Source organism: Helobdella robusta (assembly GCF_000326865.2).
Source record: "Helobdella robusta unplaced genomic scaffold HELROscaffold_37, whole genome shotgun sequence".
Lineage (NCBI taxonomy): Eukaryota > Metazoa > Annelida > Clitellata > Rhynchobdellida > Glossiphoniidae > Helobdella > Helobdella robusta.
This window is the reverse complement of record NW_008704785.1, coordinates 1,280,890-1,294,846: the sequence shown is the minus strand read 5'-3', so window position 1 is coordinate 1,294,846 and position 13,957 is coordinate 1,280,890. Positions and strand designations below refer to the sequence as shown.

At 34.5% G+C, this 13,957-nt stretch overlaps 3 protein-coding genes across 3 annotated transcripts; all 3 read left to right on the top strand.

Annotated features, from left to right (window-relative positions):
- Positions 1–5,923: 5,923 nt before the first annotated feature.
- On the top strand, positions 5,924–7,464 carry HELRODRAFT_176362 (hypothetical protein; the record flags this gene model as incomplete). The annotated part of the gene is made up of 2 exons (XM_009023581.1): positions 5,924–6,073; positions 6,124–7,464. 2 exons carry the CDS (start codon positions 5,924–5,926, stop codon positions 7,462–7,464), a joined length of 1,491 nt encoding a protein of 496 aa, XP_009021829.1.
- Positions 7,465–8,436: 972 nt separating this feature from the next.
- On the top strand, positions 8,437–8,852 carry HELRODRAFT_83683 (hypothetical protein; the record flags this gene model as incomplete). Its single annotated transcript, XM_009023580.1, has 2 exons — positions 8,437–8,555; positions 8,720–8,852. Coding segments are annotated over 2 exons (252 nt in total), but the record flags the coding sequence as incomplete, so codon positions are not given.
- Positions 8,853–10,220: 1,368 nt separating this feature from the next.
- HELRODRAFT_148414 (hypothetical protein) lies at positions 10,221–10,382 on the top strand (the record flags this gene model as incomplete). Its single annotated transcript, XM_009023579.1, has 1 exon — positions 10,221–10,382. A coding segment is annotated over one exon (162 nt), but the record flags the coding sequence as incomplete, so codon positions are not given.
- Positions 10,383–13,957: the final 3,575 nt, after the last annotated feature.

Sequence of the window (13,957 nt, the reverse complement as noted above, 5' to 3'; positions counted from 1 at the left end):
ATCCATCTATCTATCTATCCATCTATCTATCTATCTATCCATCTATCCATCTATCTATCCATCTATGTATCTATCCATTTCTCTCATTTACTTGATAATTCGTCAACAATTTATCCATCTATTCAACTATCTATGCGTATGCAAGTCTGTACCTCGTTGTGTCTGTCTGTATGTAAGCTGTATTTCTCTCTCTCTCTTTCTCTCTCTCAATCTTTCTCCTCTAATAAATTATTACATGTGCGCAAGCAAATTGTAATGTGTTGTTGGTTTTTGTTACTGTTGCTATTGTTGTTGTTGTTATTTATATTATTATTATTATTATTTTGTATTGTTTAATCTTTAGATGTAAAAAAACATTGCAGTAAATAATAAAAAAATTTTTATTCGTGCATCTACTGTAAAAAATACAATGAATGAGTGACTGAGCCCGAATTCAAGTGAATTAATGAATGAATTGATGAACGAACCTGACTTCAAATGAATGAATGATTTAATGAATAAGTGAATGAATGGCTGTATGGATGAATAACTGATTAATGAATTATTGAGTGAATTAGCCTGGATTTACTTACGTGAACGAATGAATTGGTGATCGATTGAATGAGTGAATGATTGACTGACTGAATGAATGAAGGATTGAATGAGAAGATGAATGAATGAATGCGTGAGTAAGCGAATGAATGAATAATTAGATTGATTGATTGGTTGAGCGAAATGAAAAATTGTAATAACGAAGAAAGAACGATTGTGTTGACGATAATAATAATTTAATGAATGGTTGAAAACACGTGTGATTGAAAATGCATGAATGAATGAACGACTGAATGAATGAACAAATGAACGAACGAATGAATGAATTAATGAAAAGACAAACGAATGAATGAATTAATGAAAAGACAAACGAATGATTAATTGAATGAAGTAAATAAATGAATGAATTTGTGCTTTTGAGAAACATCTTGTTTGTAATTAGCGCTATACAAATTTTCGAATGAAATAAAAATATTTAAAAATTTTCTCCTGTAGATTTTTTTAGACTGCTCTTTTAATGACGATTGCAGCTAAAAACTAAGTCGGCAGCAACAACAACAACAATTTGAAATTATTAATTCTTCTTCTTATTATTATTATTATTATTATTACTGTTGTTGTTGCTATTGTTGTTAATGTTATTGTTGTGTGTTACATTATGTGAGGCCTATATAAAGAGCAAAGATATTTTTTACAACATTAATGTTGTCGATCACAATCTAATGACATGAATGTGTGTGTGTGTGGTATGTGTGTGTTTGTTTGCTTGGTATGTGTGCGTGTTTCGTGTGTGTGTTTTGTATGTGTATTTACTTGTTTGTGTGTGTTTTGTGTGTGTATGTCGATTGAAACATTTGAAGTTAAATTTATAAAGTTTGATTTTGTTGAGTATTGCGTAAAACAAATGTTTGAAATAAGATTAGCTAATACTGCATGTGTGTGTGTGTGTGTGTGTATGTGTGTATGTGTGTGTGAATGTATGTGTGTTTGTCTGTCTGTGTATGTATATAGTTTGTTTGCCTGCAACATTCATTCGTTTCGTTGCCTAACTTTGTTTGTTGTTGTACGTGAGTCTACATAATTGTATATATGTTTGTTTGTACGTTTGTTTGTTAGTGTGTTTGTATGTTTATTTGCTTGTATTTTTGCAGGTATATTTGTGTGTTTTGTATGACTGTAATAAATATAATTATTTCATCTCAGATTTTTAGCTTTTTTAACCATTATCGTCATCATCGTCATCTTCTTCATCATCACATCATCATTACCAACATCATCATCATTGATTAATTTACATGTGTAGCGTTTACTTCTCAACATCTAACACATATTTTGTGTGTGTGTGTATGTATGTGTGTATGTATGTGTATATAAGCTTAAATATTATTCTCTAAGGAATAATTAATTTTACATTAAGCATTTTGATTGACCAGACACTTTGTCTTGTACTAGTACATGCTTGTTTGTCTGTATGTGTGTTTTTATGTACGCGCATGGGTATATATGCACGTGTGTTTGTGTGTATGTATGAATTGTAGGTATGTATGTATGTATGTATTTATTGTATTGTATGTATGTATGTATGTGTGTATGTATATATGTTTGTGTGTATGTATGCATGTATGTATGTATTGTATGTATGTATGTATATGTTTAAATTAATACAAGTGTGTATGGTTGTATAGATAAATGTTTGTTTGTATGGGTGCTTGTTCGTGAATAAAAATTTGTAAGAGAATCATAAGTGTCATATTTTATGATGTGAGGACCGGGTTCAAATTCACTTTTGGCATCATGGTCGTTGTATAATGTGATCTATAAACATGAAACTCTGAAATTTGAGATGAGCTCGATACTGTTTTAGTACGTGTATGTGTTTTAATACACATGTGTTTATATGTTATTCTTTTCTCAATTCAATTATGCCTATAAAAAAAACACATACATACACCTCACACTTGAACATTATAAAAGCAATATAACCAGCAGTAGTTCGACAAACTGAAATGTTTAGAAATTTCTGTATGTTTGTGTGTGTGTGTGTTTGAAACATGATGAGTGGAGTATTCCATAACAGAATTAAGAATTAATTGCGTTTTAATGACCTTTCATGCTGCCTGGCCAGCGAATCGAAATTAAGATTAGCACTTTTACAATATTAATATGTATGTATGTGCGTGTGTGAGTTTGTTTGTATGTGCGTACGTGTGTGTGTGAGTGTGTGTATAAGTTTGTTTGTATGTGCGTACGTGTGTGTGTGTGTGTGTGTGTGTGTGTGTGTGTGTGGAAGAGCGTTTGTATGTGCATGCGTGTGTGTGTGTGTGTGTGTGTGTAAGAGGGTTTGTATGTGCGTACGTGTGTGTGAATGTATGTGTGTGTGTATGTGTATGTTTTTGTATATGTGTGTGTTTTTCTACTAGGAGTAAATAGTTTTATTACATTCACATTCATTTATACACTAGTCAATGATTATGCTATATTCATATACAATACAAACATACATACATCCATATTATTAAAGTGCACGCACACATACACACACACATACAAAAATACAAACACACACACACACATACAAAACCATATGCATGCTTACAATCGTAAACATAAATACATGAACAATAACATCCAAATGTAAACAAATAGACAATGAAACAGACCGACTGACTACCAAACAGACAAACAGATACACAGAGAGACACAGATACACAGACAGACACTGACAGACAAACAGATAGGGTTGTTATTAATACGGAGATGGCGATATGTATCGGTTTATTTTTGGCATAACGGTTTCAATTATAAATTTAATGTCCGATGTTCCAGAGCCGGTGTTAATAAAAATTTTTCTCGGCTCTCCATACTCATATGAATTGTATCTTTCGGCTTTCCATACTAATAATATGAATTATATATCTCGGCTTGTCATGATAAGCTCTAACCTCGGGCGGGTTTTAAATTTTTAATAAAATCATTTCGCTAAATTTGTTGCTAAATTTGTTATTGTTCTTTGCTTCTGCCGTTATTGAGGTTTTGTTGTTTGTTCTTCGTCAAAGTTGTTGTTCTGTTTCGTTTATTCTTTGCTGTTGACTTTTTGTTCTTTGTTGATGAGGTTGTTGTTGCCTCAATGCTGTTTATTTTACTTTGTTGCTACTGTGTTGATGCTACTCGCCTTCCACAACCCGCGTGTGCGTGTGCTTGTATGCGTGTGTGTTTGTTTGTATGCGCGCGTGTGTGTTTGTTTGTATGCGTGTGTGTTTGTTTGTATGCGCGCGTGTGTGTGTTCGTATGCTGGTCAATAATGGTCAGTGAATAGCGATTACAATTCTTAGTATTGAATGGATGGATATATAGATGAATGGATTGATGAACGGATGGATGGATGAACAGGTGAATGGATATATATATATATAGATAGATGAAGAAATGAATTGATATACAGATGGATGGATTTTAATAAAAACACAACCATCAAAAAACATAAAACAAACAAATTATAATAACACGAATCAAGCCAACCATGGCTATCAGCGTTTCAACAAACAACAAACAAACATCTACGTATGTTTGGTTTGTGAAACAGTGGATCTATTGTAAAAATCAAACATACACGTGCATTCTACTTTTTCTCTCTTTCTCTCTCTTTCTCTCTCTCTTTCTCTCTCTTTCTTTCTCTCTCTCTCTCTCTTTCTCTCTCTCACACGCACACGCACATACACACAAAATAAAAACATCTGGTTTTAGCATTTGATTCCTATCAACTTCTATCAGGCCAATAAAATACAATACCTCAATACATGCGTGTGTATACGTGTTTTGGGCATGTATTTATTAACATATTGTGTGTACGTACACTCGTACACACACGCATACATACACATACACACACGCACACACATACACACACGCACATACACACGCACGGATGATGATTAAAAGAGGGGTAAAATTTGGAAAAACACGGATAATGAATAGATGAGTCGAAAGAAGATTCTTAGGAAGAGAGAGAAAGAGAGAGAAAAAGAGAGAGAGAGAGAGAGAGAGAGAGAGAGAGAGTAGGAGATTAATACGTCGAAATTATCCTTAATTGAACTTTGACCTTGTTGTATTGGGCATCTGCACTTCCTTTCATTTCTTTCATTTCGGTTTGTTCGTTCGTTCGTTTGTTCGTTTGTTTAGTTATTCATTCATTCATTTGTTCGCTCTTTTATTCGCTTGTTCTTTCGACCAATCAATCGGCCCTTCTTACGTTCATTCATACATTTGGTCGTTCGGTTTATGAAATTGAATAGTAAAATTTGTAAAATGATTCATAATAAACAACATACATACATACATACATAAACAAACTAACAATAATAAATAAAAAAAAACAAAAAAAAATACACCCGGAAAATTAAAATTAAATTTAACTCCATCCATTAATAACCTTCCTTAATAATGCGTGACCGTTTTTGACACCGATTTAGCTGAACGCTTTTTCGTTTAAAACACACACACATGCTATTTGTATGTATGTGCGTGTGTATGTGTGTGTGTCTGAGTATATACATGTGTATATGTGTGTGTGTGTACGTATACATGTGTGTGTTTGTGTGTGTCTGTATGTGTAACATCGCATTTGTAATTGCATTAGACACACACACACACACATACACTTGTGTACTCACATATACATACAAACAAACAAAAACACATAGACACACATATACACACATTACCTGGTCTAATCATTAGTGTTTGTGTGTTTTATGAAGTTTTAATGCTTAACGCACGTATGCCATTAGATGCGTGTGGCATTTTTTGGTATATAATTGTATATGTTTTGTATCTATTTGTATATGTTTTGTATATAATTGTGTATGTTTTGTATACTTTTGTATGTTTTGTATATACATGTATAGGTTTTGTATATATTTGTATATGGTTTGTATATAATTGTGTATGTTTTGTATACATTTGTATATTGTGATTACCGTTAATTGCATGTTTGTAGGTTTGTTTGTGTGTCTATGTGTGATTTGCGGATTGTGTTTCTTTGTTTATTTGTGTACGTGTATATGTGTATGTACGTATGTATGTGTGTATGTGTGTGCGTGTGTGTGTTTGTATGTGTGTGTGTGTGTTTTCTGGATATAGATCTTGCTATTTACTAGGAATGGACAGATTGTTTATAATTAATAGTATTGCGGATAAGTGTCGATTGTTTTTACGTGCGTGTGCGTGCGTGTATGTGTAAGTGTATGTGTGTGAGTGTCTGTGAAAAAATAATTTAAGTGTTGAAAAAGGATTGACTTGATTTTTTTTTCTGTATCCAATCCATCCAATTGGGATTTATCCATTCGTTTAATCTTTTATTATTTAACACATAGCAATTTTTTTCAGTTAAAAGATGTTAACTACTGAGCTGCCACAGACCAAGCAACAACGACAACATCAACAACAACAACAACAGCAGCAGCAACAACAACAACACATCAAAGAAGAATTCAACAGTAGCCAGTGTTCCAACAAAGAAACAACTTTTTGGAAGAAGAATTTGGTTCGCCGTTAGAACAGACACAACAACAACAGCCACAATCCCAACAACAGCCACAACAACACCTCCAACAACAACAACAACTCTCGAATAACGACAGTGTAAGATCCAACAATCCGAATTATTTTCCAACTTCGACAGCACCAACCACATCTGCAAATAGCTCAAACCTAAGCAGCGTAAAGCATAACACCATCGAACACATTCCATCCTTCCCTTACATTCCGAATTATCCATTCCCGTCTTTTGTACCCAGAACTTTTGAGGAAAGATATAAACAGTTGTATGGTTACAACTCTTATAATAGCAACAGCAACAACAGCAGCAGCAACAACAACAACAGCAACAGCAGCAACAACAGCAGGTTAAATAACGACAAATTGACATCAACACCTTCAAAAAATTTCCTGCAAAAAAATTCAGTTGATCTTCTTACAGAAGGCGATATAAACGCAAACCACCACCATAAGCAGTCACAGCAGCAGCAGCAGTTGCAGCACCAACAACAAGCGAAGTTGAATTATTTAAACTCAACAATGTCCTCTATCGCCATAAAAACAGAAGTCCCATCATCCGATGATCCTTACCATGAATATTCTCCTGGCTCTTTCAGGAACCAACCCAGCAAAAACAGTTTCTACATTTCCGAAAACGACGATAACAACAGCAGTAGCCACATTAGCCACAACAGCCACAACAACGGCGGCGATCGTGGCGCTAGCAGCGCACGAACTAACTTTCTTTCGCCATCTTCCTTTGTCAAATCAGAACTCCTCTCGCCAAACGATCACTTGAAAAATAGCTACACCAGACAGACTAATCTGGAAAAAAATTTGTTTGCCTCTCAACCACCACTCCTTCTACCACCGCCATTAATATTGCCACCCACATCTTCATCCTCCACCTCCTCTTCAGGATCTACCTCATTTGATTGCTTGCAAAAAATGGTGCAGAGGTTTGGCTCGGAGCAGCAGACGCTGCAGCAGTCTAGAGACCAACAGCCACACGACCACCCAGCCTACAACTACTACCACCTACAATCCCAGCAACAACTTTACCACCAAAAGCACTTTCAACAACAGTGCTTCAACCAAATGCGAGGTCTCCAGACACTGGGGGGATGGAATGGAATACGGAGCCCACCAGCTGGCACCAACCCTTCCTCCATCCCATCGCTAATTAGTAAAATGGGTAGTCCCACGGTTAAAACGAACGCAAACAAGCAGGATTGTATGAGCGGTCCGAACGTTGAGATGTTGGATGACTCTGCGGTCGACAGCAAGGTGGCCAAACTTGACAACGAACGTTTCAATAGTTCGTCGAATGATGAAACCATGTATGAGCATGAGAGTGAGAAGTTGTTTCCCTGTAGGAACTGCGCATTCATTGGTTAGGTTTCATTCCACTTAAGTTTTTTCTTTATTAAAATTGTTTTAAAATTGATAAAATAATGATTTATATAAATTCATGAGCAAATATTTTTGTTTCAAATTTGATTGAATGCGCGCGATCAAATAGTTATTTAATTAACCGGTGATTGATTGTTTAGTCGATTAGTTAATTTTATTTAAACAAAAAACAAAAAAAAAATTGTCAAAACTCACAAACGATAAAAAATAACGCGAAATAGGATCTTCAAAGGATGAATTCGAGCAGCACTGCCGCGAACACTTCAAGTTCTCGTGCAACATGTGCAACTACAAGTCAAAAAGCGAGGGAAGGCTCAAAAGACACTTGAAGTCTTCTCACATCACCGAAGAAAACCACCAACACCACAACAACAACAACAGCCACAACAACAGCCACAACAACACCATCACCAACGACAACAACAGCCACAATAACACCACAAACAACAACAACAAGCAGCAAGAGACCAATGACGCAACAAACAATCTGCGCGATCGAGTTTCACCTAACAACGACCAATTAAATGAGAGTAACGAGAATGATCGAAGTACATCCCAGTTTAACCTCTCCTCGCCCGAAAACCTATCACAAAATCTTGCACCTAGCGAAAAAATTATCAACAAAACCTCCCAATCATATCCAACTAAACAGGCGTCAAATAATTCTAATAAGAAAGCCATAAAAGCCAGACCTTGCAAAATCTGTGGGCATCTTACTTACACAAAGGTGTCAACATCTCTCGAATGTTTTAGCGTTCAAAATATTTAAATGATTTTTTGTCTGTTTTTTATTCTTATTCTTATTTTTATTCTTCAAAAATAACTGATTTAAAATAGTTATTGTAACTAAAAAAGAAATTTAAAAAATTTACTAGTAAAAATTTTTTAATTATAATTTTTAATCATCTGCCCCTTCAGAATGAGACCTACCAACACAGAATCACTCACTTCCCAAACATGCTCCGTTGTAGCGAGCCCGGCTGCCAGTTCGCCACCCAGCACCGCCACCACTTCCACTACCACATGAAGGGACACACGGGAGAGAAGCAATACACCTGCTCCAAATGCAATTACAAGTTCGTTCTTGAGTTTTTTTTTATCTGCTATTATTATAACTTTTTGATAAATATTCCAGTTCTTAATGTTAAAATGTTGTGTGTTACAAATATTATATTTTAATGATTCAATCAATGATAGTTTTCAAAGAGAAATATTTTGAACTAATAATTTTCCTCACCAGATGTCTAACACGTTCGATGTTGGTCAGCCACGAGAAGTGCCACTCGTACGTGTACAGGTACCGCTGCTCCAGCTGCAAATTCTCCGCCAAACATGCGCACGCTCTGACAGTGCACATTGAGAAGTGGAACCACAAGCCCGCTCCTGTTCTCAGACCAGACGGCAGCCTCCCACTCAACGATCCAAGCAGCAACTTTGAGAATTTCGTACGCAAGGGAAAGAAGCAAAATAATTCGACAGTCAAACAGAATCGCGAGAAAAATTCACTTCCAACGAAATCTCTCAAGAAAGATTCGTCTAATTCGCTTTGTAACAGTTACAACGGAGAGGCATTCAACAGCAAGATGCTTGCCAACTCCTCTTCAAAATATTCTTTCCAAGATTTGCTTTTCTTGCAGCAGCAGCAACAGCAGCAACTACAGAATAAATTTGCACCTCCTCATATGAACCAGCTCCAACAATCGCCTCTTGTCAACGGGACCGACATGTCGTTTAACTACCAAACCTGGTTGACGGAGTTTCAAAACCGCAGCAGGCAGATGCTGGCCGAGAGTTTCAACAGGAACGCCTCTCACAATCCAGGATTCCCGATCCCACAAATGCCGTTCAATTTCAATTTCTTCCAAACTTTGGCCCTCAGTAAAAACCCGTACGGCGCTTGTAAGTGCAACGCGTGCGGTGAAAGTTTCGGCAATGCAATCTTGCTCATGAATCATTTAATGACCGACCAGTGTCACTTCAAGCACGGAGCTCAAACTCATCGAGAGGATGATGGCGTGAGAGACGACGAAAGTAATGGAAGCAGTGAAAACGACGGTGGACAAGAGGAGAACGAGGATGAAAATGGGGACGACACGGACAAGTGCATCGTTGGAAATGACGACCGCGAAAATTCAGACGAGGAACTTGAGGTTAACGTCAGCACTGCTCAGTCCAAAGAATCAGACATCCTCGATTTGACATCAAAAGCAAAACGCTACAGCGACGAATGCGACAAGATTGAACTCTCTCCAACCACCTCATCCAACCATTCACCGCGGGCTGACATGTTCGACCAAGCCTCCAAATCCCCTATTGACACAGCCAACAGCAACAACTTATCGAGTAGCAACGGTAGAAAATCAAGGAGAAAGGGGATTGCTCACAAACTGGATGTCAACCAGACACTGAACATTTCTTTCGAAAGAAACGACGCTGACGAGTTTGAAACGAAAGTTGATAGGAATGAAACCGTCGTCGAGCATTTGAACAACGGTCACACGAGCCAGAATGAAAAAGCCAGAAGCAACATTCCAAATAATGAAAACGTTCATGATAAGGTCAAAACAACAATCTGTGATACAACAGTCACAGCCTCACTGAAACACAACGCAGCCAGAGACAGTATTGATAACAACTCTACAGAACCAAAAAAAATTGACGAGAGGCCATTCCTCCCTCTAACTACCTCAGATCGTCCCGCATCCGGCAAATCCTCATTCGAGATCAACCCCAACCCTGGCTATCACTGCCCTCATTGTAAAATTATATTTGGAGATAGCCGGGTGTATGAAATCCACATGGAATTCCACGATCCAACGGATCCATTCCACTGTCGCCTGTGCGGTAGAGTGTCCAAGGACGGCAGAGATTTCTTCTTACATGTTGCCCAGTTCGCCCACAAACTCAAAAGTGATTGGTAGATTAAATTTAGGGGGCTGAAGACTTTTTCGCGTGCGTGTGGAATGTGTATATATATGGGATATATTCTTTCGTATTTTCATTACTATGAATATTGTTGCCATTTGGATGTGCGTGTTAGTGAGAGAGAGAGAGAGAGAGAGAGAGAGAGAGAGAGAGAGAGAGAGAGAAAGAAAGATAGTGTGTATGCATGTATATGTATGTGTGTATGTGTAGTATATGTGTGTGTGTTTGTGTGTCTTCGTATACATTTTAATTATGCCAAAAATGAATTTCATCGACAAAGCGCTAACAATTGGTGATGACAAAAATGGCGTCTGATTTGCTGCTACTGATAAATAAAAGAACTAGACTTAAGTGTGTTTGTTTGTTTGTTTGTTTGTATGTATGTGTGTGTGTGTGTGTTTGTATGAGTGTGTATGAGTGTTTTTGTGTGTGAATGTGAGTGTGTATGTGTTTGTGTGAACTTTAAAGATAATAAAAGACTTGATACATACAACGACATGTATGTCAACAATCATTCTCATCGATATTGAAAAACATTTTTGTACATGGCAGTTCTCTAGATAATTCACACTCACTTACACATAAACACACACACACGTACACACATTCTTACACACACACACACAGAAAAATACAAAAGACAAACAAATGTTGTGTAAGCATTATTTTATATTATCGTTATTGATGTACCTATCATTCAACCAATATGTATATATACAGGTTTTAGCTAACATAATATATAAGTATACCTCATTTTTTAGTTTTACACACACACACACACATGCACACACACACGCACACACACACACACAAACACACACACTCGTATTTAACTAGTATGTAAATTTTATATCCGGATACTCATAAAAGATTTGTTGTAAGAGTTTCTTATTTGCCGAATTTTTTTAATATTTATCTATAAAACATTTTTTCAGATTTAAAAAAAAATATTTTCTCTTGACTCGCGGCTGCTCAAATCAAAAAATGAAAACCGAAGATTCCAAATATTACATTCTTGTTTATTTTTTGGTAAAATAGTAATCCATTAACCGTCTAATTTTTATGTTTTACTATTTTCCTCTATTTTGCATTTGTACTTGTCGTACCACTAATTTCACTCTCATAGGTATTCTTGTGTATTTTTTGTATGTGTGGTACTTGTGTGTGTGTGTGTATGTGTGAATGTGTGTGTGTATGTGTGAATGTGTGTGTGAATGTGTGTGTGTGTTTGTGAATGTGTGTGTGTATGTGTTTGTGAATGTGTGTGTATATGTGAATGTGTGTGTGTATGTGAATGTATATTTATGTGTGTGTGAGTGTGTGTGTGTGTGTTTATTTGAGAATTTGTTACTTTTTGAAAAGTTTATTTTCATCAAAGTTGACAAAAACATTAATGATTGATAACATGCCGTATACACGCAAGTAAAACCTATGTTGCGCTAGTATATTAATAATTGAAATTATTTATAAATCTTGTTATATACTCACACACACACATATATTCATTTATATATATATATATATATATATATATATTATTTATTCCTTCATTGCATTCATTCATTCACTCATTGAGTCACTCATTCATTCATTGAACCATTCTGAAATATTTTTGTATAATAATGGTATAAAATTTGATATTAATAGTGAAAATTACAACTTTTATTGTAATAACAATAATAACAATAGTTTATTATTATTATTATTCTTCTTCTTTTTATTATTATTATTCTTGTTTGTATTCGTTTCTTTAGCCGAATGCCAAATAATTTGCCCGAAATAATGACGCAACTAGTCTATCGAATGCAGGTCTTATATGTTAATAATAATAATAATTAATAATAATAAATAATGATGATAATAATAATAGTTATAATAATTATAATAATTATAATTATAATAAAAAATAATAATAATATTTCATAATTCTAGTCACGTATATATAAGTTGTGTTTCAACAAAACACATACCCACACATATATACACACACACACACACACACACACACACACACACACATGCACACACACATGCACACACACATAAACACACATGCACACACATACGTACTACATACACACACATACATGCATATACACACATACACATAAACACACACTAAATCATTCAAGCTTATATAGCGAACATGCTAGAATAGAAAGAAATATAAAACTACAAATATAATAATATAGGTATGATAAATAATTGATACTACAACTACTACTCTTACTACTACTACTACTACTAAATTAATAATTATAATAACAAATAATAATAATAATAATATTTATTATTTTTATTATTATTGTTGATCATAATCAAAAGCATACAACGTTAATACCTCAGTTAAACTTGCTTACTGTCATAATTCCCGATAATTCAAACTGAAAAATTAATATTTTCGCATGTAAATAATTAATATATATAAATAATTATTAATATTATTATTAAAATTCTTATTATTCTTATTTATATTCATTATTATTTGTTAAACTCTAGAGTGCAATTTTACGATGTCGTTTGAAGAGTTATTGGGAGAAAATCCTTGTAACATTTGGGGTATAATAATAATATAATTTATAATATAATTATAATAATAATTATTAATTATAATAATAATATAATATTGATAGTAATATTATTATTATTGTTATTTCTCTTGTTAGTTATGGTATTAATTATATTTGTGGTTTTTTTTTATTGGCGGTAAAAAACTTTTTCCGCGCAAATTATTGCTGTTATAATTATTATTATAAATATAATAATAATAATAACAACAACAACAATAATAATGATTATTATTATTGTTGTTGTTGTTGTCGTTATGATTTATTTATGAATTTTTTCAAATTTCGTTAAAGATTAACTCTGATTGGTTGTCAATATCTTTCGTCCTAATGGGCAAATAAATTTATGAATTCATAAAATGACTTTGTCTCTTCTCCTAACATTTAAAGAGAATTATAACTGATGAATAGATAGATAGATGGACAGACAGACAGACAGACAGACAGACAGATAGATAGATAGATAGAGAGAGAGAAAGAGAGAGAGAAAGAGAGAAAAATAACAATAATAATAGTAAATATTAACAATAAGAACATTGTTAATTCTTCTTACATTATTAACATTATCATGTATTGGAAGGATGGTAAAATGTTATCGGACATCAAAGGCAATATTGTTTACTTAATGTTTGGCTGTAAATCAATCAAAAAACATACAATACACATGCATACGTACACACACACACACACTCATACACATACATACACACCACACACTCATACACATACACACACACCACAATCTCATACACATACACACACATACATTTTACATACATACATACATACATATACCATACGCACACACATACAAACACACACACATACATGACTCGATTAATGATGACACATCAATCATTATGATTTTTAAAAGGTACTTAATACAAACATTTCTCAATAGTAATAAGACTGATTGAAGCACAACAAAGATGAACGAATGAACGAACGAAGGAACAGACGAACGAAAAAATGAATGAATGAATGAA